The sequence below is a fragment of the Aulonocara sp. 'chitande type north' Nkhata Bay genome, linkage group LG7 (assembly GCF_057382095.1).
Source record: "Aulonocara sp. 'chitande type north' Nkhata Bay isolate Kocher_YH1m ecotype deep benthic linkage group LG7, A_spYH_male_GT1.1, whole genome shotgun sequence".
NCBI lineage: Eukaryota > Metazoa > Chordata > Actinopteri > Cichliformes > Cichlidae > Aulonocara > Aulonocara sp. 'chitande type north' Nkhata Bay.
The window spans coordinates 25,862,314-25,889,602 of record NC_141350.1 but is presented as its reverse complement, the minus strand read 5'-3'; the positions used below and the strand labels follow the sequence as shown (position 1 = coordinate 25,889,602).

The 27,289-nt window shown below is 39.7% G+C and overlaps 2 protein-coding genes across 2 annotated transcripts; one reads left to right on the top strand and one right to left on the bottom strand.

Annotated features, from left to right (window-relative positions):
- The first annotated feature begins 393 nt into the window (after positions 1–393).
- LOC147325232 (hyaluronidase-like) lies at positions 394–6,547 on the top strand. The gene is given in 5 exon segments (XM_086297727.1): positions 394–519; positions 2,771–3,370; positions 3,372–3,729; positions 5,929–6,018; positions 6,125–6,547. Coding segments are annotated over 4 exon segments (1,452 nt in total). The 5' UTR covers positions 394–519; positions 2,771–2,789.
- Positions 6,548–18,199: 11,652 nt separating this feature from the next.
- Positions 18,200–27,187, bottom strand: gpr37a (G protein-coupled receptor 37a). The gene is made up of 2 exons (XM_086299645.1): positions 25,880–27,187; positions 18,200–21,895 (listed from the first exon to the last, which is right to left on the bottom strand). Exons 1-2 carry the CDS (start codon positions 26,783–26,785, stop codon positions 21,062–21,064), a joined length of 1,740 nt encoding a protein of 579 aa, XP_086155771.1. The 5' UTR covers positions 26,786–27,187; the 3' UTR covers positions 18,200–21,061.
- Positions 27,188–27,289: the final 102 nt, after the last annotated feature.

The window sequence follows — 27,289 nt, the reverse complement described above, 5'->3', positions numbered from 1 at the left end:
ACTGAAGAAGCTTCTCGGATGAAAGGTGAAACGTCTTCAAGCAACTTAAAGAAGTCCAGACGCTTTTCTTTGCAAAATCTGTTGTTATGAGTAAAGATCTTTGGTGAAACCAGCCATCTGGTCCATACATTTTATCACTTTGATAACTAACCTAAAGGTGGATTTCCTTCTTATTACATTTCCACAAACAAATGACCAAGTTCAAACACTCACATTCTTTGCGTGTCTGGACAGAGACTTTGTCTGCGAGTGGTAGCGGTAGGACAGATTGTTCTCAACCCAGAGGTTCCTCAGCTATCTTCCTCCAGGCAGTAAGGAGGGAACCTGGAACACATCAAGACAGCCCAAAAAGGAGGGAACACCTCAAGGAAGCAGATCATTCAGCTCTGACAAGCTACCACAATTGTTCCACCTATAATTCAAGCACTTGCAAGAGCTTATTTAACGAGGAGACTAACGGGTATTAATTACTCACTGAGGGCTTACTTTGGACCAAAACAAATTGGACCCGCAGAACAAGTAAGTACATAATTAATGAGACTTCATTTACCTGATTAACATGTTTATATTTAAAGTTTGATTGAGAGTTTAGTAGGGATTTATTATAGGGTCAAGTTTGCCAGCAGCTCTGAAATGCTTTCTACTTTAAATATAACTTGGCAAGAGTGTAGTGTTGAATAAATAGAACTCAAATAAAACTGTCATTATGTGGGTTAGGAAACATTTTCTAAGGTCAAGGGTTTTTTTAATAACTGTTAAAACTATGTTAATCCCAGGGATGGTCCTTGCAAAACTACACCCAGTTCACAAAATGCTTTAACACTGTTTGAAATGTAAATAAACACAGAATTTAATGATTTGCAAATCTCATGAACCCATATTTTATTCACAATAAAACAACAAACATATTAAATGTTTGAATTGAGAAGAAACACAATGTTAAAAAAATATTAACTCATTTTAAATTAGATTTTTTGTAAATTGTACTATAAAAAACAATTGGATGAACATTTGAAAACTAATCAGGTTAACCGGCAACAGACTATTGAAATTCATTATCATCAGGATGTCCTAAAAACTCCATGAAAAGCCTGCATTTGATCCAAAATGCTGCATTTGATCCAAAGGCTTAATTTCTTCTTAGGAGAGATGTAGATTTGAGGAATAGATGGTTAAAGAGCACTGACAGGTACTAGCAAGAGAGAGCATATTTCTCTCATACTGGCTTCTCTTTATTGGCTCCCTGTTAAATCCAGAATCAAATTTTAAATCCCTCCCCTCACATACAAAGTGTTTAAATAATCAGGCCTCATCTTACCTTAAAGACCTCATAATACCATTTCACCAAAGTAGAGCACTTCGCTCTGACACTGCAGGCTTACTAGTGGTTCCTAACGCAAGTACACACACACACACACACACACACACACACACACACACACACACACACACACACACATTAGCCGCTTATCCTAACGCTAACCATCAAAAATGAATGCCTAATCCTAAACCTCAGCCTAAACCTAACCATAACCTAATTGGAAGCCTGACACTAAAACCACCTTTTGAGCCCAAACATTGCCTTCAAACCCGTAGGGATGGGCATTTTATCACCATAGGTGACTGCTAGTATAGTAAAGTAGAAGTAGAATACGAAACCTTTATATAAACAGCAGTCCATTTAACATTTATTTAGTTGTTGCAATCAACTCATTTAAATATTTCAGATCAACACAAACATTTTAATTATATTAAACAAAGGTAACCAAGGTAAATACAAAATACTTTCAAGTGATGATTTCATTTCTTAAGGATAAAAAGATATCCCCCTACAGCCTTTGGCAATTCAGAGTGGAAACATTTTGTTATTATCAATATTTCTTGTAACTTTGTAACTGTTCCAAGTGAATTGAGAACATCAGAGACATTAACTGTACCTACTGAGTAGCTACATTTCTGTTATACAACAAGGGAAGACCAAAGGGAAAGCCAAGCAATTGCTTAGTCAGCTCTTTTTCTTCAGTATATTGAGAACACAACACATCTTCTGCTAAAAAAAGAGCAAGTCATAAGGTTTCACTGCTGTCTGCAAAGCATGGGGAAAAAACTAAATCCTGGAGAAATCGCTTTGTGTGAAAAATAATCTTGAGCATTGAATCAATAAGATGCTCTAAAGACTTGCACCCTGCCATTACTTAACCCAACTTCTCTTACATTTACTAACAAGAATATGTATCATTAGTTCATCAAGTTTAATAAAACTAAAATTGAAAATTTGAAGAAAAAAAAAACTTTGTTGATGAAGATTTAGCAATTTTATTGTGTTTGTAACTGTATTTGCAACATTTGTAAATCTTCCAAAAGTTATTGTTTTGGAAGATTTTATAAGATGGAATTTTGTTTGGATATATGGTGTTATTAATAAGTGCTCTTATTAATGTAGCTTTATAAAAACTTTTGCTCCTGCAAAAGGAATTTAGTGTCTTTGCATGTGAGGCTAAATACTGAAGTCGTCACTTCGTGAACATGCAGGGGCAAGCCCGTCTTGTTGTCATGCATACAAAAGAAATGTTGGAATGTGGTAAGAACAAGAAAATGTTGGGAAAATTAAGAAATGATTTCATTAATGAAATTCCATCTTTTATACTTTGCCCCTTTTGAAGACAGAAAAAGAGCAATAAGTCTGGCATCAGCACAAATCTGTCCAAGCAAGATGAATATCAATATCAGGGCCTCAAACCTAACTGGTGTTTGTTTCCTTTTATGACAGATCTCATTCTTGTTACAAAATGTATGGAGTGAAACTGATCCATGAAACACAGCATTTTTTATTCCTGTTTGTCAGCGCAATGGCCCTGATATCCTCCTGTAGGTCCTTACCAAGGACAGACTACCCTATCCTTCCTGGCCATCACTTCATGTTCACGTGGAATGCTCCAACTGAACTGTGTAACATCCACTTTGGTATGCCCCTTGACCTCTCCTACTTCAGCGTTGTCAGCAGCACCCTGAAAACGGTGACCAACCAAAGCATCTCCATATTTTACATTGACCGCTTTGGCATCTTTCCCTATATTGACGAAGACACTGGAGAAATGCATGATGAAGATTTGCCGCAAATAACAGACATGCAGGACCACCATGACGATGCTGCAGATGACATCAAGCACTATATTCCCACCGATGGACCTGGCCTGGCTGTGCTTGACTTTGAAGAGTGGAGACCGCAGTGGATTCGAAACTGGGGAAGCAAATATATCTACAGAGAGGTTTCAATCGAAAAGGTCAAAAAGAAGAACACTTCACTTTCTGAAGATGAAGCAGAGGAAAGGGCAAAGATTGTGTTTGAAAGAGCAGCCAAGAGGTATTTTGTCCATCCAAATTGGGAAGAAACTGAGGCCAAAAAGACTTTGGGGTTACTACTTGTATCCTGACTGCTATAACTATGACTACAACCAGGACATGGTGGGCTTCACTGGAGAGTGTCCTGATATTGAGAAGCAGAGGAATGAAAATCTTTTGTGGCTCTGAAAAGAGTCCACGGCACTCTTTCCTTCCATCTACCTGGAGTTGGTCCTCAAAGACTCCTGGAAAGCTCGTTTGTTTGTTCGCCATCGCATCCAGGAAGCCATGAGGGTATCAACCCTCCCCCAAAGCACCTATTCAATCCCTATCTATGCCTACATAAGACCTGTGTACAAGGACAGCGTTGATGACTATGTGTCAGAAGTAAGACATCACTGCTCAACACACAGTATTGTATTACCTTGAGAAACAATTTGTGCTCTGTGTGCCTCACCAATCCTTGATGGAATGAAAGGTATCTGCCATCCAACATAGAATTTAGGGATGAACTACTTTCTAAGTACAAGGCTCTCATTCACAGTAAACTTTGTTCACTAACATCTTCCAGCACTATAGCTTAGGCTTCAGGCTATTCAAAAAACTTTTTTTTTCAGGCAGATGTTTTCCTCATCTTTATTCATTCTAATGTCAAAGTAGACAGTGAATCATGGAAAGCTACTTTAGCAGAGCACAGAGTACATGGAAACAAACAATTATGTTTTTTGTTTGTTTGCTTTTGTTTTTTGTTCTTATGTTTCAATTTTTAAAAGCCTTCAAAAGTGAAACCAGTATTAATTGTCCTGAAGCTACATTCTTTGTTATCCTTATCTTTTATTAGAGTTAAAACTTTTATAGTGTATTATTTACTCACTGGATTAAGCTAAAGCTTTAAGGGAACAACAATAAACATGGTTTGTTTACTTAATTTCCTATCAAATCTTCCATTATACTCAGGATTACACCCACGTTCCTGCACTCAGTCTTAAACAATGATTTCATAAAAACCTGTAACAATACATGACATTTAAAAACACACACACAAACACATGTTATCAGGGAATTAGGTAATTGCTACAAAGTATTTAGGGAATAGGCTTGTTTTAGTCTTATACATGAATAATGAGTTTCAACTATCAGTCAACATTACTCTGACTCTTTCTGTTCTGTTTGTGAGTCCTCTTCACACACTGAGGTTAATTATGGAGTTCCACAGGGTTCAGTGCTAGGACCAATTCTGTTTACATTATACATGCTTCCCTTAGGCAGCATCATTAGAAGACATAGCATACATTTTCACTGTTATGCCGATGACACCCAGCTCTATCTGTCCATGAAGCCAGATAGCACACACCAATTAGTTCGACTGCAGGAATGTCTTAAAGACATAAAGACCTGGATGGCCGCTAACTTTCTGCTTCTTAATTCAGATAAAACTGAGGTTATTGTACTCGGCCCTGAAAATCTTAGAAATATGGTATCTAACCAGATTCTTACTCTGGATGGCATTACCTTGGCCTCCAGTAACACTGTGAGGAACCTTGGAGTCATTTTTGACCAGGACATGTCCTTCAAAGCACATATTAAACAAATATGTAAGACTGCTTTCTTCCATTTGCGCAACATCTCTAAAATTAGAAATATCCTGTCTCAGAGTGACGCTGAAAAACTAGTTCATGCATTTATTACTTCCAGGCTGGACGACTGTAATTCATTATTATCAGGATGTCCAAAAAACTCGCTGAAAAGCCTTCAGTTTATCCAAAATGCTGCAGCAAGAGTGCTGACAGGGACTAGAAAGAGAGAGCATATTTCTCCTGTTTTGGCTTCCCTTCATTGGCTTCCTGTTAAGTCCAGAATTGAATTCAAAATCCTGCTCCTCACATACAAGGTCTTAAATAATCAGGCCCCATCTTATCTTAATGACCTTGTAGTACCATATCACCCTATTAGAGCACTTCGCTCTCGCTCTGCAGGCCTACTTGTTGTTCCTAGAGTATTTAAAAGTAGAATGGGAGGGAGAGCCTTCAGTTTTCAGGCCCCTCTTCTGTGGAACCAGCTTCCAGTTTGGATTCGGGAGACAGACACTATCTCTACTTTTAAGATTAGGCTTAAAACTTTCCTTTTTGCTAAAGCATATAGTTAGGGCTGGACCAGGTGATCCTGAATCCTCCCTTAGTTATGCTGCAATAGACGTAGGCTGCCGGGGGATTCCCATGATGCACTGAGTTTTTCCTTTCCAGTCACCTTTCTCACTCACTATGTATTAACAGACCTCTCTGCACTGAATCATATCTGTTATTAACCTCTGTCTCTCTTCCACAGCATGTCTTTTATCCTGTCTTCCTTCTCTCACCCCAACCGGTCGCAGCAGATGGCCGCCCCTCCCTGAGCCTGGTTCTGCCGGAGGTTTCTTCCTGTTAAAAGGGAGTTTTTCCTTCCCACTGTCGCCAAAGTGCTTGCTCATAGGGGGTCATATGATTGTTGGGTTTTTCTCTGTATCTATGAAGCGCCTTGAGGCGACTTTTGTTGTGATTTGGCGCTATATAAATAAAATTGAATTGAATTGAAAATTGAATTGTGCAGTTTGATCTGGTTAACACCACTGGAGAAGCTGCTGCTCTGGGTGCTGCTGGCGTCATATCTTGGGGAGACATGAATGTCACAGACACAGAGGTAGATTGTACTTTTGATAGGAAATTGGTTGCTTTTAGGTATCTTTCATGCAAGACTTCAATCATAACATTTTAATCAAATGTTCCAATATCCCACAACCCTGCAGGACTCTTGCTTTGATGCACAACATCACTTGGAGCAGGTTATAAACAGGTACATTGTGAATGTTTCCACTGCAACACGCCTCTGTGGTGATGCACTTTGCCAGGGCCAAGGTCGCTGTATAAGGAAGCACTGGGATGATGACGTGTTCCTTCATCTGCACTCATGTCACTACCAGATCAAGCAGCAACACCGGGGTGGACCTTTGACTGTGAGCGGTGGTCTCTCACAAGATGACATCAACTTGTTCGACAAAAACTTTGACTGCATGTGCTATACTGAAAAGCCATGCCGGTCGGTCATTACGCTCAATGTCATTCACGACGCAGTCATCAACACAAGGAACCGCACTGCTGATAGGACACACTCCATCCTCCATGTACATTTATATTTGTGTGTCTTGGTGTGGGTGTTTGTGAGTGAGTAAGTGAGTGTGTTTGCCTTTGCCTCCGGTGGATAGACGATCATAAGTTTGTTTAAAGGAACTTTTTATTTCATTTCAACAGCCTTCTTTCATAAAATATGTCTAAACTAAAAAAGGGTTAAAATGGACTTAACCTGTGTTTTTGTGATTACCTGTCAATTATATACCGATAATTGACACCAAAGATCAGAAAGAACTGGGTATATCCTGTGCCATGTTCCATAATGGCTCTTATCGTACCACAAGAGGTCACCACAGTAGGAGTTTTTACCAGCACAAAATTCACAACCAAATACTGCCTTATGCTATTATTATTAGGCATTTACACAATAAAAGCCTCCCAAAATTTAATCAATAAAAAATGCAACATTGTGATGCTAAAATTAACAACCTCAGGCCCTGCTACTGGCCCTCGCATTGGCTCTTATCTGCTGTGGTACTTAAAGCCAGCTGGTTAATAAAAAAACTATGATAACAATTATCAGCTGCAACTAACATAATTTCTTTGTCACTGTACTAGTGAGTAGTGAATATAACATGCTTAGCATTAGGATTTTTGAACAATTTAGTGGCAGGTGTGTTTTAATAACAGACACAGGTGGTGCTCTTTCTATGACACCAACTTAAGCAACCCCCTTTTCTATCTGAAAAAAGAACATCATTTTATTTCCAAATCAAAATTTTTTGCACCTCTTAAAAAGATATGCATTACAAACAACTGGAATAAGCAAGACATTCAACTGAATTTTAATGAGGTCCAGAAAGGGCATTTTTCTTGCACTGAAAAATAAAGTTGCATGCAAAAATACGCATGCTAAAAATTCTACAATTCCATAAATGTTTCTGCCATAAAAAACAGAAAGAATTACTACTGTGGTATTTCAACCCTAAGTGTTAGAAAAGATGATCACTTATAATAGTGGGAGATTTGAGTTAAAAGTGCTCATATTTTACAGGAAAAGTTTAACTGGGATGCAGAGTGGAAGACTATTACCACACTCACATCCACATGTTAAACACAGGGCTACAGCTGGTTAGATTAGCTTACCATAAAGACTGGAAATAAGTGGAGACTAACCTGCCTCAATACAATGATTCAAAACGTTAAAGTGACAACAGGATGCATTGTCCGCTGTAAAAATGTGCTGTATTGTGGTATGTGCAGAGTGCAGTACTGAGACATTCACTCATTGTTTAGTTGTGTGAATAACTGAATTCCAGGGCACAGTGACATTTTATGTTAGAACACATGTTTGGCTTCTGTTCACGTCCTCTCATCTATATTCAGGAGTGGTCAGCATTCAGAAGAATTCAGTATCTGCCTGCCTGTTGTGGGCTGCATGAATATTTTATGTCTGGGTTCTCTTCCTGGTTTCTGCTGTGATTTAAAAGTTTAGCAACCATTTGAAATTCCGAGCTTTTTCCTTCTTTGTTTTGCTTTGTTTTTTTCTTTGATTCTTACACAGTTAATTAGAATGTGATCAGAAGTAAACTGCTGTAGAAAAACAATAGGCACTACTTTTTTATTACTTAGATTCAGATGAAATTACATAAAACAATACTGTCATCAGTCATCATACTTATCGGTGATTTGCATATCACCTTAATGTTGCAGCTAGATTATACACTGCTGGTTAGCTTTATATATAAAAATACATCTCATAGTTTTACTAAATTTGGATTTAAAGACTGTAAAAAAAAAAGAAAAAAGAAAAAGGAACAACTAAACCAGGGGTCCTGTTCTCCTCTTCACTGGTATCTCAGCACTGGTGTACTTATCTTACAGGTGCGTCTTTAACATTTGAACTAGAGCTCCTTAACAGCTGACAGACATTAATGATCAAAAACATAATACTGAATCACAGTGTAACAGCTGTCCTCTGAAATCTAGCTAAGTGACCTTACAATTACATGCACAGACATAATCAAAGGATTGGGTACATAACTACTTTGCAGCTTTGTGCAGTGATTTACACAGTCAGACAAATTCTGCGACTATTTTAGTCATTTTAAAAAGTAAACAAATACATCCAACACTGTTAACTAAACCTCAGCATAGGGTTAGGTGTAGAGGGGAAAGTTGAACAAGACAGATGAACATAATTTCGTCACTCTTTGGTGATACTATTTCCACCGTGAGGCCTCACTGTACATGTATAAACTGTCAAAAAAGAACTGATCCACAGTCTCTTCCTGGTAGAGCCGTCACCCTTTGTGCTTTGGCAGTCTGGTCCCAGCCTGGCCCAGCTTGGCTCAGCTCAGCTGCCTGTATAATCTGTTCTGTCAGATGGAAACTGTCGTCCGGGGGTAATAAGAGCTTTATTGTCCTGATTCTTCTGCTTTGTTGGGGATTGCAGAGCATTTCTAGGTCACTGGCTGTGACTGAATGTTCTGCTGACCATACTGATGCTTCACTGAGGAAACGCACTCGCTTCCCATGCTGATCCTACCCCACCCTTTCACCCAGCACTTTTGGGGGAACACAATTAGAAATCCAGGTTCTGCAGCCAGATTGCAATTTACCAAAGGATCACAGCTTCTGTTTTCTGTCAGAGCAGATATATTATGGATACTGACGCACAATTAATAGGCTCTTTCATTGTGATAATTGGGCAGAAAGGCCCCATGATCATTTCCCCCACTTTTCTCCTCGTAATTATCTTCTTTCACCCTGTTCTCTTTCAGATAGGTTAAGCACACATTAATGTTCCCACGTTAGATTTGGATGCTACAACCAGAGGTATCAGTTATTCCTGATGATCGTAAGCTATTTAGCAGTATCTTGCATGTAAAAATGTGAACCTAATATATAACACTGAAACTGTAGCTAAATGAAATGTTTTTGTTAAAAACTGGAGCCAAAGTTCAGCTAAAAGATTACAAATTGTGTTGCAGTGGTCACTAAGTCAGATTAGGCAATTATCAAGTCATAAAATTTTGGCTGTTCCTGACTGAGACCCAAAAAGTTACCTGTCTTTCACAAGGTATGAGGTCCTATAGGAGGCTGTGATAAAAACTGATGCAGTTTTTATGCAGTTTGTGTGGTACAGACTGTGTGATATTATTTGATTTCACAGATCAGTCTAGCTGTCAAGATTAATGCTCTTTTGATTTGTTAAAGCAAGCAACAACCTGCAGGCTCCCAAAATGAGTCATTCTCCATAGACTTGGATGTCAAAATGTCATCTTTACTACGTTTGTGGTCTTATGTGGTATTTTTTTCACTCTCGGTCTGAAAGTCTCCATTTTTTTCTTTCTTTCGCAATCCCAGAAGCCCATTCTGCCTTGATTAGTGCACATAATCTCACTATTGTGACACCTCTAGCTAAACTCTTCCCAGGCGTCTGCTATAACCAGCTTTGTTGAAGCATGTACCAAACATGCTGCTAGGAAGGAATTATGCAAATGTGTTCCATGGGAAAAAACATACCAAAAGAAAGCCTGCCAATAAGGCATATCAGGCAGTGGGAGAAAGTCTCTTTGGCCTTTGCAACTTTGCAAATGTTTTACATATGAAGCAAAAGCTTTAATACTCCAAAGGAAAGAGGAAGCCCCGGAAAGCATAACATGGTCTCTCTTTGTGTATTGTCATTCAAAGCAGCAAGTGGTCCTGAGGAAATAATGAAACAACTAGATTTAACACAGCCTAAAACAAGAATTCAGATTGTTGAACAAAACACCGTCTGCATACATATTTCAGTGTCCAGAAAATATTCCTTTTAGCACGATTAGTGTAACCAACAGGTTCTTATGATAAGAGCATGGTGGAACCTGGGCTATTAGTGTTAATGTACAAAACAAATACAGTTAAACATTCATCGATCCATCCATTCATTCTCTTCTACTTATCCAATTCAGGGTCGTGGTGGGGCAAGAGCCATGCCATAGGGAATGAGGTAGGGTACACCCTGGGCAAGTTGTTAGGCAGTTGCAGGGCCAACAGAGAGAGAGCGAAAGGCATTGATACATACATTCACACCTAAGAGCAATTTAGAATTAACATACTGTAATCCTTAGATCAGACCTTCCCAAAGTGTGGGGCCCGCCCCCTAGGGGGGGCACAGAGCCATGGCAGGGGGGGCGCGGGATGAAAAGGGGGGGAGAAAAAAACAAAACGCTTGGACACTGCTAGCACGGGTGCCTACAGAAACACAAAGCAGGAGATGAAGCATCGCTGAATATGTTTCCAAACCAACTTCATTCTAAGCCAAAGACTAGAAAATATGGTGAAGCATATCTTCCCTTTGGCTTCACCTGCACAAGTGCCAAGGTAGGTCTCCCCTGCAGAATTGGTTTTCCCTTCGTCGGGAGCAGCGCTGGGCTCTTCAAATCACGGACAAACAGTATCCCACATTCTTGATTTTTAGTTCACAAACACTTGTTGTAATGACTAAACTACTCCTGACATTTTGGAGATATACATAGTATACTATACTTTATACAGTAAAGTTACAGCTGGATACAAATAATATCAGGCTGATCCTGCCACGATTTGTTCCTCCGGTTCAAATCACAGACAAACAGTATCCCACGGTTGGTTATGTTTTTAAACCCATTTTGCACAGAGAGGCATTTTTTTGAAAAATGTATTGATAGCAATGTTGAATATTATTACACAGGAAAAAAAACAACTACACGTAAAATAATTTCACCGTGACGCCTCTGCCTTTGTAAATGGAGGGACAGTAATTGCTTGTGTATATGTAAGCGTGTAAAACCTGCAGATAGTCAGATTAACAGTATTTTGTCTCTATCTGCCATTCTGCAATTCATCTCATGTAAACAGTAACGTGGCGCACAGCGTGACGTGAAAAAAGGCACATACCTTTGACGTTGCGTGACGAACTCTGTATTCCTCGTCCACACGTAAACGCAAAAAAGGAGTTTTAAAAAAATCTCAGTTTTCGGTGATTCGAAACGTCGTTTACGTGTGGACAAAACAGCTGCGTTTTCAAAAATACCAGTGTAGGTGCAGACGTTAGCGTAAAAGAGTTAGTAGTTTATTTTATTACGACATGTAATTTATTGCTGATTACTTGTATTTGCTTAATTGTTTACTAAATGTTTGAGGTGTGAAATAAACCGCAATGGAGCAAAATATGGGTGTGTGTGGTTGGAGGATGTGTGCGCGCGTGCGTGCGTGGGGGGGGGGCAACACTTTTCTTGTAAAACAAAGGGGGGCCCAGCAAAGAAAGTTTGGGAACCACTGCCTTAGATGCATGCTAGCATTGGGTGGTTCATTTTTAGCATTTAGCACTACTATGTTTTCCACTGTCTAACAGAGGTGCTTGTTATGTTCATATTCACAATCACTGTTGATGTTTCCCAGTTATCACATTAACTTTGGCTAAAGGAACTTTTAACTGGACTTTAATTTAAAAGGGCCTTTTGTATTGTGTTTTCCTATTTCTCTTGACAAGTGAAAAACATCTGCAATTCATGAACTCTCTGGTTCCACAAACATCAGTTTGAGGCGAAATCCTGAAACATGTCTTTTATAGCATCCCTGGAAATTCAAAATTTTCACATCTTGAAGTTTCTCTTCTTTGTCTCTTTGTTCTCTGGATGTGGAAGCCAGCAGCAGACTGTGCCAATAAGTTTCACATCAGTCAGCAGACTTATAGTTTTTTGTCTTTAGGAGTTTGTTAGCTTAGCTTAGCTCATAACAACTTGCTAGCAGCATGGCCTCTTCACATGCCGCTCCTTCTGATCATTGTGTTGGTTTGTTTGTTTAGTTACTCTTAGACTCCTTTAGTAATAACAATACTTGTAACAAATGTAGCCTGTTTGCAGCTCTGGAGGCCAGGATCACTGAATTGGAGACCCAGCTTCACACCCTTGAAAATCCCATAGCTAGCCAGACCCCTGTAGCCAGCTCAGCTAGAGGCAGCATAGCCCCCGTTAACTCTCCCATGGTAGATGCCACCCACCACTTTAATCACACTCTAGATCTTGTTCTAACATATGGCATTTTAACATTTAACAGTATTTCCTGAAAACTCTCTTTTATCTGATCATTTCTTAATACATTTAAATTTACAATAATGGCAACAGCAGTGGGGAAAAGACTTCATCACAGTGGATGTCTTTCTGAAAGTGCTGCAATTAAGTTTATTTTATTATTATTAAGTTTATTTTATGCCCATTTTGTTAATAATTTTACTTCTTCACTACCTACGACTCTGAATACTGTAGCTCCTGTGAAAAAGAAAGCAATGGAAGTACTTGACTCCCTGGTATAATTCTCAAATGCACACCTTTAAAAAGTCAAAGCTCTGTTGAGCCAAGCATTCCTTTAACATTAACTATTAACAACTTCATGAATTTCTTCACAAATAAAATTTTAACCACTAGAGAAAAAAAATACTCATGGCCATCTCCAGATATAACATTATGTACAGCTACTTTCAATACCATTGATATTTATTCAGGTCTGTTAGAGCAAATTCATTTGCTTGTATGCATGAAGCCAGGGTGATGGGTACACATAAAATCACCTGTGTAAATGAAGTAAAGAGCAGAGCCAGTCATTAGATACATTTGAACACTGCTATCTCAAATAGATTAGGGAGATTTTAACTGCATTGTGTTTGCTCTATAACCAAGACAAAAAAAAAAAAAAAACAGAAACATGGAACTGGCAATTTGGCAGCAAGCCCTGTCTTGCATTAAGGAACTTCATGTTTTTTCATAGTTTTTTATGATAGTTAGCTTTATGGCTGTTTTGCTTAAGACCACCAAACTTCTTGTGCTTTGCAAAATCCTGGATAAGTAGTTTGGTTACTTTGGAAGCCTGGCTCCCCTCCACCAGTCAGAGGCAGCAGTTCCAGCCCTCCGGGGATATCTTTCTTATCCCAGAAAACAGCCCTGGGAGCAATTGGGAGAAGGTCAGTGAGCAGCTTGTTCAATACTGAAGCCTGTGTACCCATCACCCCTTTGTTTCTGAATGAATGGTGCTGTCTAGTTACTGAAGCAGCAACAGGGGCTGCCAGCTTCATTTACAAAAGCCTTAAACATGCACATTTTGTGCCAGAGAACAAATCAAAGGCAAACTGATGATTAGAGAAGAATTTGGTTTACATGAAAAGAGCCTCATCAGGATCATTCTGCTATGAACACAATTAAACAAGAATGTTATGCCATTAGCAGAGGACACAAATGCTATAAATACAAATTCACTGTTAATTGAAATGATGAGATGAAAGTAAAGATTTTTAAGAAAAAAAAACAACTTTTGGGCCAACAATGAACCACTGAATCATAATGAAATAGTTCACATTTACTAAGTTTGGTGAGCCCCACATTTTCCTTTTAGTTTCACCATCAGGTTAATATCCATACTTCCCAATGCTTGAGTTCATATGAGAATAGATCTAAAATGATCCCATGTTGGATTACAGCTAATCAACAGACTTTATATAAGATTGACATACATTTTTTGTCACGGTCCGGGGCAGCGGCCGTGTGGAGAGTGGAAGGAGGACCCAAAACGCAGCACTTATTCAGATGTGAGGGTGATTTATTGTTAATAACAAACACAAAGTGGAGATGACAAACAGAACTAAGGACGAAACTAAACTGGGATAAACTACACAGAGGAGTGGGAAACCTGAACATGAACATGAACATGAAGGGAGAACAGCAGGGAGAACACGCAGAGGATTACACCAGGTAGGAACACAGACGACGCGACGAGGAGCAGAGGAAATCACACGCTATAAATACACCAAGAGACACTGGGAAATCACACACAGATGGGGGAAACAGCTGGACCTGATTAACCTGACGAGACAGGGGAACACTAACACCAGGGACCAACAGAGGGAGCACAAACCCAGAACCCAGTGTCTAAAATCCCAAACACAAACCATCCCAAAACAGCCGTGAATAATAATGAAAGTAATAACAATAAGTACATAAACATAAAGTCACTGAGTCATGGTCGCAGGACCATGACATTTTTGGTCTGAAAAATGAAGCCAATGTGCAAGTGCTCTAAACCTTCTTTCCAATGGCCATCAGATTCTATCAAAGTAAACTAATGAGTACAAAGTCTCAAATGCTTTTTTCAAGCCTTATGAAATAAAGTTTGCATAAAAAGTAAGGAAATTTGTGTGATTTTTGTTTTAACAATGTTTCTGTCATGATCCCTCTGTTCTCCCTGTATTTCTGCCAAAGTTTGTTTTCCTCTGCCTCTGTTTTTATATCTGTTCTCTGCTTTTTCAGATTCCCACTCTTGGCTCCACACATCTGACAGTAATCAACCAATTGCGGCCCATGAGCTCGTCAGAGGCCCCTAGAGAGATAGTTACATGGTGAAACTGTAACTGTTTAACTGTGAATGAGCACAAGCGCGCTCATCCACACAGGTGTTCACTGACACACTATCTTCCTTGGCTGCTGCCTCTAAGCATGTTGTTGTTACCGCATTGTTGGTCTTGTGTGCCACTCAGTACTGTTCAGTATTTGTTACTTAAGGTTATTCATCCTTATCTCGGTTGTTGCTGTGGTTTTCCTAGTGTGTTGTTCCTTTTTGCTTGTTTTCTTTTTTTTTCCCAGCAGGAAAAAAAGCAGATTTTTAGTGTCTTTTCTCTCTTTCCCTCTTCTCTTCTGTTGATCTTTCCCTCTCCTTTTCTTGAACTTTCGCTTTCCTGTACCCTGGTCCTGTCTGTTCCGCTTGAAATTCCTTAAAAGCTAAATATTTATTTATTTAAATAAATAAATAGTAAAGATCAATCAAGTGAACTACTATGACAAAACCGTAATGATCCACTTGGGAAAATAAAATCTGACATTTTTATTGGCCTTCAGACAATAATTCTAATTTCTACTGTGCCGAACGGGACAGGCAACAACTGAAAAAAATAAGAGGGACCTAAAATCTGTAGGCCCTGCCTCCCATTCTACTTTTAAATACTCTTGGAACAACAAGTCAGCCCGCAGTCTGAAAACTTAGTGCTCTAATGGGGTGATATGGTACCACGAGGTCATTAAGATAAGATGGGGCCTGATTATTTAAGACCTTGTATGTGAGGAGCAGGATTTTGAATTCATGCTGGATTTAACGCAGAGTCAATGAAGAGAAACCAATACAGGAGAAATCTGCTCTCTCTTTCTAGTCCCTGTCAGTCCTCTTGCTGCGGGATTTTGGTTTAACTGAAGGCTTTTCAGGGAGTTTTTGGGACATCCTGATAATAATGAATTCCAGTAGTCCAGCCTGGAAGTAATAAATGCATGGACTAGTTTTTCAGCGTCACTCTGAGACAGGATATTTCTAATTTTAGAGATACTGCACAAAGTGAAGAAAGCAGTCCTACATATTTGTTTAATATGTGCACTGAAGGATATATCCTATTCACAAATGACTCCAAGGTTCCTCACAGTGTTACCGGAGGCCAAGGTAATGCCATCCAAAGTATGTATAATGTAAACAGAACTGGTCCTATAGCACCGAACCCTGTGGAACACCATAATTAACCTAGAGCATGCTCTAATTGTTGTAATAAAATGTTATTGAGAACAGTATCAAACGCTGCACTGAGGTCTAGCAGGACAAGCACAGAGATGAGTCCACTGTCAGAGGCCATAAGAAGATCATTTGTAACCTTCACTAAAGCTGTTTCTGTGCTGTGATGAGCTCTGAAACCTGACTGAAACTCTTCCAATAAGCCATTCCTCTACAGATGATCTGTTAATTGTTTTTCTGATCACTCTTTTAAGAATTTTTGAGATAAAAGCAAAGTTGGAGATTAGCCTATAATTAACTAAGACATCTGGATCAAGTCATGGCTTTTAAAGTAACGGTTTAATAACTGTAAGCTTGAAGGCCTGTGGTACATAGCTGATTAATAGAGATAGGTTGTTCATATTTAAGATTGAAATATTAATTAATGGTAGGACTTCTTTGTGAGTCCAGCATTACTCACAAGTATTAATGATTGTAGTGAGGCCTACTGTAACTTACAGGTAACCTGCATTACACAGTATTTACACTTGAAACAGCACTTACGCTAAAATATTTATGTAAACATAAAAACTTTTGTTTTATAGCCTAAAACAGCCTAAATAAAATGAGTAACAGGAGTGCCACTGCCTCCATGTTAATACATTTAACCTGCTACTTCAGTGCAACACAGAGAGTGGTATTTTTCCTGAAATGAAGAAGTCATTTATGTTAACAATAAGGAGCATTTTGATTGGTGTAAATACGGCCTAAATGTGAAAACATCTTTCAGCCCATGTCAAGAAACACCTCTGTATAAGCTCATCATCATCTTCAGTGCTGCAATCAGCAGTGTACGTGTTGGAACATATTTTCTTTTTTGAAGTTTTACTGATGTGTTTAGATTTGTTTTCATAGGCACGAACAAGGAAAGTGACTTTGAAATCAGTGCCTTCAAAGCATTGTGCAGTTTTACAACAGTACTTACACTGCCTGGTAAGGGGAACTGCTTAAAGGACAAAAGCAAAGTAAAAAAAAAAGTATTGGGGTGCACTTTAATTTAATTAAAATATTAATTAGAAACATGTATTAACAAAATTAAATTAAGAGTAAGAACTTCACTAGAAGAAGAAACTGCCTACAGTCTTTTGTTTACTGACTGCACTGTTTCAGGACAAAAAGACCATCAGCAACAACTTATTGTCTTAGCATAAATGAAGCTAGATGTGCAGTTTGTAGCACTGTAACACTATTCACTGTGCCGGCCCAGCTGAGAGACAAACTCCCTAACACGAAGCATGGACAATGGCGTGCTCTGTCCACGTTAGTTGCATGGTGACGATGATGACTAAATTATGGTGAGAGAAAAAACAGCTGAGGGTTGTGCTGAATGTGATGCAGCAAATAAACTATCAGAGCAGTTTTTTGAGGGAAAAAAAACTTTCATAATAAATTATATTTCTGATTTGACTTTTCAGTTCTGTCTGCTTTCTGTTCATGTTTTAAGGAGGTTCAACTGTTAACTGGACTGATTGCAATTCTGAGTAAACGAGTTCAATTTGAACTGCAGCAACAATAGTAGCTGTGTGCTCTGGATGTATGGCAATGACGTCTCACACTCTACTTCTATCCTTCACTTAGAAATGTTTTCTTGTCCTCCAAGTGTTAAAGCTCTACGAACTGCTAAACTTTGACAAAAGTCTAATCTTGTCAATCTTTTGCAGCATCGCACTATCAGCGAATCCCTGAGCTCCTGCAGTGACATATTATTAAAATGCCTGTAAAGAGCAACGTGCTCATACAGTCATATCTTAAGTCAGTTAGGTGCACATTAAGCCAGACTACACTTTGGTTGCATTTTGGCACCTCTCGATCTTTGTTGCGCAGCCCGGTTGACCAAGCCACATCACTACCTGGCATCACTACATTTAAATGTGCCAATAACTTGACTGAACTCAGGCTCATAGCAGCTAAGTACCATTCTAGGAACTAGTCTCTGGAAATCTGCAAGATGAGATTAATTTCTCAGTAGTGAATTTTGGTACAAATTTTTTTAACTCATCAAAAGAAACATCAAATCCAAAGGAGTATGCTACAGCCAACCTCAACTTTGTGAAACAAAAATCATGTTTGAAAAATGTTACCATGTGGAGAAAGCATTTATTCAGTAACATTATTTCTGAAGACTGCAGAAATTTAAATGGAGCAGTTCAGTAATAAGTGAGGGCTTATAGAAACACTGTACTCTTATATGTACTCTTACAGAAACATTACCTGTTTTTTTAAAGGGCTTTGTGTTTGATCACAGCTCAGGACTAGGGCTGGGTATCGTCACTGATTTCTAGAATCGATTCAATTCCGATTCACAAGGTCCCGAATCGATTCGATCCATGATTCGATCCAGTTCAATTCGATTCGATTTGAATTGGGGAAATTTTGCCTCAGAGAGTCAGAAATATTATAATTCAGATCATACATCAGTACATTTCCATATTTTTATATCTATAAAAAGAAAGCTGAGACTTTATCAAAGGTGTGAGCATCACAGCAGATGCCTTTGTGTCAAAGTAGCTGAAGATAAAACACAGAAAAACATGAAGGCGACTTTCTTGGCCTGGGATTTTATAAAAATATTCTGCAGTACATCAAAAACGAAAGAAAACCATTAATCAACATATGAACATTACCTGATGCTGCTGAAGTGAAGCAGAGCAAAGTTACAGAGGTTTGATTAGAGACACAGCTAAGCGTTTTGCAATTTTGCATAATTTTAAAAAGTTTAAATTTGTTCAGAAGCCTGTTGAACAGCAGAAATGAGGCTTTGTTTTTGGAAGTAAGTAAAAGGAAAAATAACAGTGTCTGACAGCGCTGTAAACAACGGTAGACTTGTGCATAGTAGGCAAGCGAATAATGCAGAAAACAGATTTTTAGACGGGAAACTGTTCTTGAAGTACACTGAGTGGGATTTTATCGTGGTGGAAGCAAAACAGCAAAAGTCAGAGGGAATTCATGACGATGTTTATGTGAAGCGCAGTTTGGAGCTTCTTTTGCTGCTGGTTCGGTCAATATTGTTTGGAGAGAGATCAAACTAACAGTTTTACAATCAGCGCAAAAAGGGCGTAAACACAAAGCGCGGACCCGCCGAAACATCAGAATCAGCGAGCTGTCGGCTTTCAGCCCCGACTGTCCGTGCCGTCGGGTGAGAAAGGCGACATCTCACTGATTCTGATCCGTCAGCGCTTTGTTTTTACGTCTTTGTGCAGAATCCGTGTTCCTGCTCTCATTTACTGTTTTAGCTGTTTGGTGGTTGTTGAAATCTTGTGAGGTTTCACCTGAGATTCTGGCATTTCTCAGGTGAAATTTATTTCGGCCAAAATAAATTTATATTAAAAAATCGATTCAGGATTTTAATGAATCGATATCACGTTATCCAAGCCAGAATCGATTTTAATTGATAAATCGATAATCAAAACCTACCCTACTTGGGACCACACTGAAGTGACTATGTGGAAATTTGCTGCACAAAAAAGACAATATCATATTCAAACCATACTCCAAAGATATGTATTTTTTTCTTTTATTAATGTGATATTTCATTTTGTAAAAAACAACAACCCCAAAACAAAACAAAACAATAAAAACTAAAAATTGAATGTTGCATGAATTTCATGGAAAATGCTTTTTAATGAAATCTTTATTCATACTAAATTATAATTTGGTTACAGTTTCTTAAAAGGACCGTTTGGAGAAAGGGAACTGACTACTATATAAATTTACTTCAAATTCAATTGAGTTTTATTTGTGTGGCATCAAATTACAACAGTGGTTGCCTCAAGGCACTGTATATTGTAAGGTAGAAACCTACAATAATATAAATACAATCTTAAAATCTTTCTTTGAAAGGTTAGTGGCCAATTAGGGGTTGCAGAGGGGCTCCAGCCTATCCCAGCTGCTAGAGGATAAGAAGTGGGGTATACTGTGGACAGGTCACCAGTGTGTCAAAGGGCCAACAGACATGAAGTCTATTTCAATGTAAATTTCTTTAAAAAAAATAATTATATACTTTTCTATAATTAACTACAATTTTTGACAGAAAGAGAAAAAAAACAGTTGTGACTGACTATATTTAAAACATCTAGGTACTGCACTAACTGTTACTAATGTCTGTACCACAGAAGGAAATGCTGGTGGAGCTAAAACAGCTGCATATTTACGTGAAAACATTTCTGCACAACCACGGGTAAAATTCGCTCCTCTGGCTTTGAAAGTTAAACTGTGCGGAGGAGAATTACAAAAGTATCTGTAAACAAATTGAATTACGGCACAAACTCTCGTGACATCAGAAATGTACCAACCATGTCTTGTTTCAGATTTTGTAAACAGTGACAAAAAGTAGTTTACAACTGATCTCAGATTCAGTAAAAATACCAGTGAGTTCATTAAAAATGCTGAGGTTTTTGCCAGTGGCTAATACTGTTCATTCAAATATAGAAAATCTTTTAACAGTTAATAGATAGAGAGCAGGTTCATTCGGTGAGTCAGTAAACATAAGCGTGTTCAAGAGTTTGGGGTGTTTTAAAAACAAACAAACAAAAAACTATCTGCTGATCCCATCAGATGAAGCTCAGTCTCAGGGTCTGTGTCCACAGGAGCCAAACATTCCTTTCACTGCAGCCATTCCAGCCCTGCCGTACATCGGGTTGTTTTAGACAATTCAGGGCGTTTGGTGTAACACCTCTCATAATGGAACAAACTGTAACTAACTACTTAATATATAGAATGTTCATTTTATATATAGTTGTATGTCCTTTGAATTATCTCAGATATTTTAGAAACAAGTTTTTGCTAAGCTTTTGAATTGAATGTTTGTTTGGGTTTAAAATTGGGGAGACAAGGTGTCTCACTCAGGTGTAGCTCCACTCTTAGACACTGTAGGAGAGAGCGCTTGTCAATAATCTATCATATCATCGCATCGTACTTCCCCTCTCAAGCGTCGAGTGCTGGAAAGCAGGGTCAACCCTTGCGTGCAAAATCATAGCTATGGATTGGTACAATGGCAATGTTGATTATTGACCTCAGTAGTTTGTCCCCACAGCAGAGTAGGTGGCAGAGGTGGATGCTTCCCTGCGGGTGGTATTGAATGGCGACAGCTCAAGCTCGGTGGTGGTGCACTCATTGTCAATGTTGCTAGTGGCAGTGGTGGGGGAGTGGGGCGGGCCACATTCGTCGCAGCAGCAGCAACAGCAGTCCAAGAAGGCTCTGGCAAATGGCTGGCATAGACAAAACAGCAAAACGGGCGTCACAGCCGATTTGCAAAAGAGCATCATCTGACTGACAAGGTGCAGAATGTCCAGGGCTCTCCTGGGAATGGTGGCCGCCATATACACATTAATGATGTTGCAGATGTTCTCTGGAATGATGCAGAACCCATAGAGGATGGCCAAAGCTAGCACGGCACAGTTCATCTGGCTTTCCAGCTGAAGCTGCTTCTTGCCCCCACGGACACAGGCCCACTCGGCGTTGCGGATCTTGCGGGCAGTCGCTAGTGAGCTGCAGATGGTGAACAGCGTTGGCAGGCAGAAAAAGCAGCCAAAGTACCACCAGAGGCGTGCACTGTTGTAGGTGAGCCCCAAGACATAGAGTGTGTCCGGGAGGTCTGTTGAGATGCGAACTACACAACGTTCACATGGTGTCACATCAGGTGGCTCGTCGTCCTCAGTGACCAGCTGTCTGATCAGCAGCTCAGGCAACGCCAGCAGCAAAGCGCCCACCCAGATGACCGCCAGCTTTGCAGTGGTAGATGCCCAGTTCTCGATCATCTCATAATAGATCTGCACGTTGGTGGCTGCCCGGAAACGATCAATGCACAGAGCACACAGTGTGAAGGTTGTGATCCCAAGAGAAACCACCTGGGAGAAAGGCTAGAATCAGGTTAAAAGTTAAAAGTACAATTTCATAACTGTAACAATTATGTGAAGTAAAGTAAAAATAAAAAGTACTTTAGACCAGAATTTGTCTCTAACAATGTTAGCATTAAATTCAAATAAATCTAAAAAAAAATTAACCATGATAATATATCAGAAATGTGTCTTAAAAAATTGTATATATATTTTTTGTATGCATAAATTGTGTGTATTTTTTATGTATAGATGGACAGTTTGCATCATTTTCACATTTGTACTAAATACAATATTCCATAGTCACATTTTTTAGTTACACTCAAATTAGATAATTAGTTTTGAAACAGTTTCAGCTAACCAGACTATTTATGAGTTCTTGGTGCTAATGAAGCCTCCAAACACCTTTTTTTATACTCCAATGTTTTCAGCTTTTATACAGGAAGCCTGGCTACAGAACCTGAACACAGAACTGTCAGCAGAGTTTTGGGAAAAAGCAATTTATACATTTATTTGACCACTTTGTATTGTGGGCGTGTGTCAAGGGCAAGAGGCAGGATGGATAATCAGAAACTGTGTGTCTTACCTGTTGGCTGGTGCGAGTGGTATCCCAAATTGCTCATTCTTAACTTGTAACAAACGTGACACAAGAGCAGTCAATCATTAGTCTCCGCCTCTCCCCCATGATATACACCCACAATGCAAAATCAGGGTCAAAACTGTCATATTGAAAAAAAATTAGATATAATCAATTTAGACTTTAAAAAAGGTCTTCATAAAAAAACTAATTTTATGTTGGCCTGTTCCAAACTGGATAAATCAATTAAAGATCTAAAATCAGACTCGGCAGAGTTTTTAGGTGTGTCACACCCACTGTTGCAATGTTTTTATTTACAGTGTTCACTTTGATCAGGCTGTTCACTTTTCAGCTTTTCAGTTATCTAGCTTTTGGCAGGACCTCCTGATAAAGGATTGGCTGATTGGCTGATCAGCTCCAGCTGCCCTGCCAGCCTCTCTGGCGCCATCCCTCCTCTGCAGTGGAGCCGCATACCACACCTCGCTACATTAGGTGACAATAAGGCGAGGTGATGACGTCAATAAACTCATGTAGGTCACTGCCTCAGACAAAAAGCTTCCACTGCTAAGAAGCTTAAACACAATAAATAAGACCTTTTGTCTCCAGATGTCACATTAAAACCCTTTCAGTTGTCACAAGCTGCAGACATGATAACTTGCTATGGGAATTTAGGTAAGCGCCAATTGAACAACAACTGTCAGTGTCTCAAAGGCAAAGGTATGATGTCTTTTGTAATAGAGTCAGTAGAAGAGATGATATTCAGATAAAAAATGTTTTTTTAAATAAAATAAAATAAAAATTAAATGAATACATTTGTGAGAATAAATGCTTTTAAAAGTGAGTCAGTCCCTGAAGAGTCATGGTATAAAGGTCCAACTTTAAAGCAGAAATATTTTTTTATAAAAAACAGTTTGACTGAAAGGAATTTTTTCCCTCTGTATCATGGGTACATTTCATTTATTACCCATCTGGATACTGGTTTTAGGGGTATCCAGAAACAGGCAGCTGTAGCTGATGAGTGTCAGCTAAACCTCATCTCTTTTATGTACAGCCTATTGTCCCTAACCTTTCTTATGAATTCATTAATATGTAGGGAAACAGAAGAAGTTATGAAAACGTTCTGATTGCCCCAGGGTTTTGGACCTGGGGTTTTCTGTTATAGTCTTTGAATTTTTGTCATTATTTAACGTTCTGTTGGCTCTCAATTTGATCCATGTTGTTTTTTTTTGTTTGCCACAATATGAAGCATCGTAGACCACGGGTCGTGGTTCGATCCGTAGTTCTTTCAGTCCTCATGTTAAACTATCCTTGTAGAATATGTAGCAAAAAGTGCTCCTTTGAATGGATGGATAAAGCATATTGTAGCGCTTTGAGTACTCAGGTGGAGTAGCAAAGTGCAGCCTATTTACCGTTTAGTTCTTTGTGTCAGTTTCTGGTTATTTCCATGTGTACCCCTTCCTATTTATTGTTTTGTACAGTTTATATCTTTTTTAAGCCTGGATTATACTCTGTTGCGGACACAGGGACCTCACACCCCAACAACCGAGTAGATATTACTGTTAAGCAGGTTTTAAGCCTGGATTATACTCATTTATTGGAGACCTGATGTTCACATAGTTAATGCATTGGACAACTCATGAGGTCACAAAAAGAGGCAGGCATGCAGACCCCCACACTAACTGTCTGATCACAAAATTTACGTCACAGGATCACAGAAAGTATAGACTCCTCCATCATGAACCGCTATGTCAAGTCTTTGTGTTTGAGGCTGCCATCTGTTTAGTCACTTTCTATTTTTACTTTAGCAGTCTTTTGTCATCTGTGCTTCGTCGTCTAGTTTTAGCAGTGGTTCTCCACCTGCCCCCTACTTGCCTCAATCATTGTCTCTTATATTTATTGTCTCAGTCTCTCTTTGTCCTTTGTTCCACTTGTTGTGTTTTCCATAGCATTTCCCAATTTAGTAATTATTCCTTCTGACTCCTGGGTGTTGGCTTTTGCTTTGAACCGTCTATCGCACATTCATTAAAAAGGCTCACTTTAGTAACCTTCATCTCTTGCTTACAGCATTTGGGTCAGCAAAACTACAACCAGTTTCCAGGCAGGAAATGACAGTCTTGTGTACTTGGTATTGAGTTTTACTTCTCCTGTCTCGTTGATATTAATTTGTTCCGTTCTGTGTTCCTTGCTGTCCCAGTCTCATCTGCATTTATTCTTGTGACTTCTCATCTTCATCTGTGTAGTTCTCCTGTTCTCCTCCATGTAAGTTAAGCCTTGTTGCCCATGTAGTTGTGTTTTCCTATTTTACTATGGTAACCATTGCTCTCTGTGGCTCATGTTGTTTGCTTCCTCTGCCTTGTTATGTCTATAGCTTCCACCCGTGTGTCCAGCCTGTTGCCTCTCCTCTTGATATCCAGTGTGTACTTATTATCTCTGTCTTCTGCTGTCCTTTGTCATTGTCCTACCATAGTTGTGTGCTCCTTGCTACATGTTTTCACTATTATGTACCTGTAGTTTTCCCTAGAATGTATATTCCTGGCTCCACTTGATTTAGTATTTTGTCTTTGGATGAAACTCCAGCACTAAAGCTGTTCTTGAGTTCACGTGTGGCCTCCATAACATGCAGTGGCACATATGTAGAGTAATTTTTTAATGTGATATTATATTCGATTGAGCATGTTGGGTTTGACCAGAAATGTAATTTTATTTCTCCTGAAATTATGCAGTGGGTTAAGATGAAACTCTACACACACAGTGTGGGTTTCCAAGAGGAACATTTCATGTCAACTATCATATATACGATGTTTAGTACATTTTTAACATGACATTATTACATCCCTTTAAGTTTTTCAATTTGAGCAGAGTTGACCTTTAATTTTGAAATAAAATTTAGCACAGATGTAGAGTAGATGAGCCTGTGGAGAAATGTATTGAAAGTTTCATGTCAACTATGAAGAGCCACTTTTGATTAATGTTTTGAACACGTGTTGAAGTTGAGAATAATGTTCTTTTAACATGTCAGGAATTATGCACCTGGCTGAGAAGGAACTCTGTACAGATATATTGTGGATGCAGGTCACATTTCAAGAAATCATGAATGAAAAAGCTCATTACCAGCAAAATTGAAAAGAAGATAAAATGAAACTTGGGGATTAGGGGGAAAAGGTCCTGGACCTGGTCCTGGAATAAAAACTGATATATGGACTGACTCACTTTTGAAGCCAGTCTCAGGTAGTCATTGGAGGATTTATTGTGTATTGAGGAGGAGAACGAAGGAGAGCGCTTTGTGTAGATGCGCAAAACAATTTAGAGGTTCACTTGACCGCGATGGTCTCACCTGTAAAATGAACTCGGCTACAATTATATCTGCTGCACCATGAGGGACTACCAAACCATCACTACCCCACCACCCTGCCTCTCACCTCCAGATAGGGGATAATCCTGCATGAGAACTCTCCCAGCAGCCATTTCTTGGTGAGCTCATGAAACACCACAAGCGGCAAGCAGAAGAAGATGATGACGAAATCCCAGAGCGCGAGGCTGGCTAGCAACGAGTTGGAGATGCTCCTCATGTAGTAGTTGTGACATACAATACACATGATCGACACGTTCCCAATGATGCCCACTGTAAAGATGAGGGCGGCGGTTATCAGTACAGCGTAGGCTCCGTACGACTCCGCGGTTACCGGGTAGAATGGATTCTTTACCTGCTTGCGTCTGGTTCGCGTGTTCACCGGAACGAGCCGCGTGGTGTCGGGAAAGTCCGGGAGAGAGTACTCGTCCTCATAGTCACTTGTATTGAGTCTGAAGGGGGGGTCGGCTTCTAGCTCCTGCGCCATGGCCACAGGTAGCGGTTCGCTGTGCGTCGCCCTGCCGGATACGGCAACCCGCCTTTGCCTTCGTGTGCGTCCACTCATCCTGCGCGTGCAGTTGTGTCCATGCTGGGTTTGTTTAGACACTTCATTGCTCGGCTCATCTTTATCATTTTCTTTCGTGCCTAAAACTAAAACTTCTGGTAAAAATGACCGAGTTCCACTTTGGGCATCACCTTCACGCAGAGAGCGCCTGGTGATCTTTTTCTCTGGCAGCTCAGACGACGAGGAGTTTAGAGGAACCAGCCATGAGGCTTCTGCACTCGTACTGCGTGTCCCCCCACGGTCCTCCTGGCTGACTGTGCGCCATCTCCGGCTGTGCACATTCCTTTCAACGGTGGCGGATTTATTATAAGGACTAAACGTCGTCTTTGTTTTGTCCCAGTGAAGTTGACAAACGACGGCCTCGCTGCACAGCCACAAACACAGGAGACTCAGGGCTGCACACATCCTCATGGCTCTGGCTAAACCGCAAAATGAAACCGTGTGATCGATTGATCCATCTCTGGGTTTTGATAGTTTTTAAACTCAAATCTGCCGCCAAACCGTCAACTTTCTTTCATTTTTGTGTACACAGAGCTTCCTCGAAGTCTTTGGCCGTTTAAGAGTGCTGCACCTTTCACGTTCGGGTGCGTCCCAGTGCGTCTCCAGTCCGGAGGCATCACCGGTGAGAAAAAAAAATCTAATCGGAAAAGTTTTTAAACTGGGCTGAAAACTGTGAACTAAATAAGTAAATCCTCAGCGTCAGGAATTGGGTGTTGGGATGGAGAATTCCTGAGTAGGTCCACAGTACGTTTCTGCACGCGTGGCAGGTCCGGAGCGCCCGGGGACCGGAGTGGAGCACCGACGAATGCGAGACACGACCAAGCTCGATGTGACAGAGCGTCTAAGAAGAGGAGGAGGGAGGGGGACTAGGGCCGGGGGTGGTGGTTGTTATCGTCTCTTTAACCTGCTATTGAA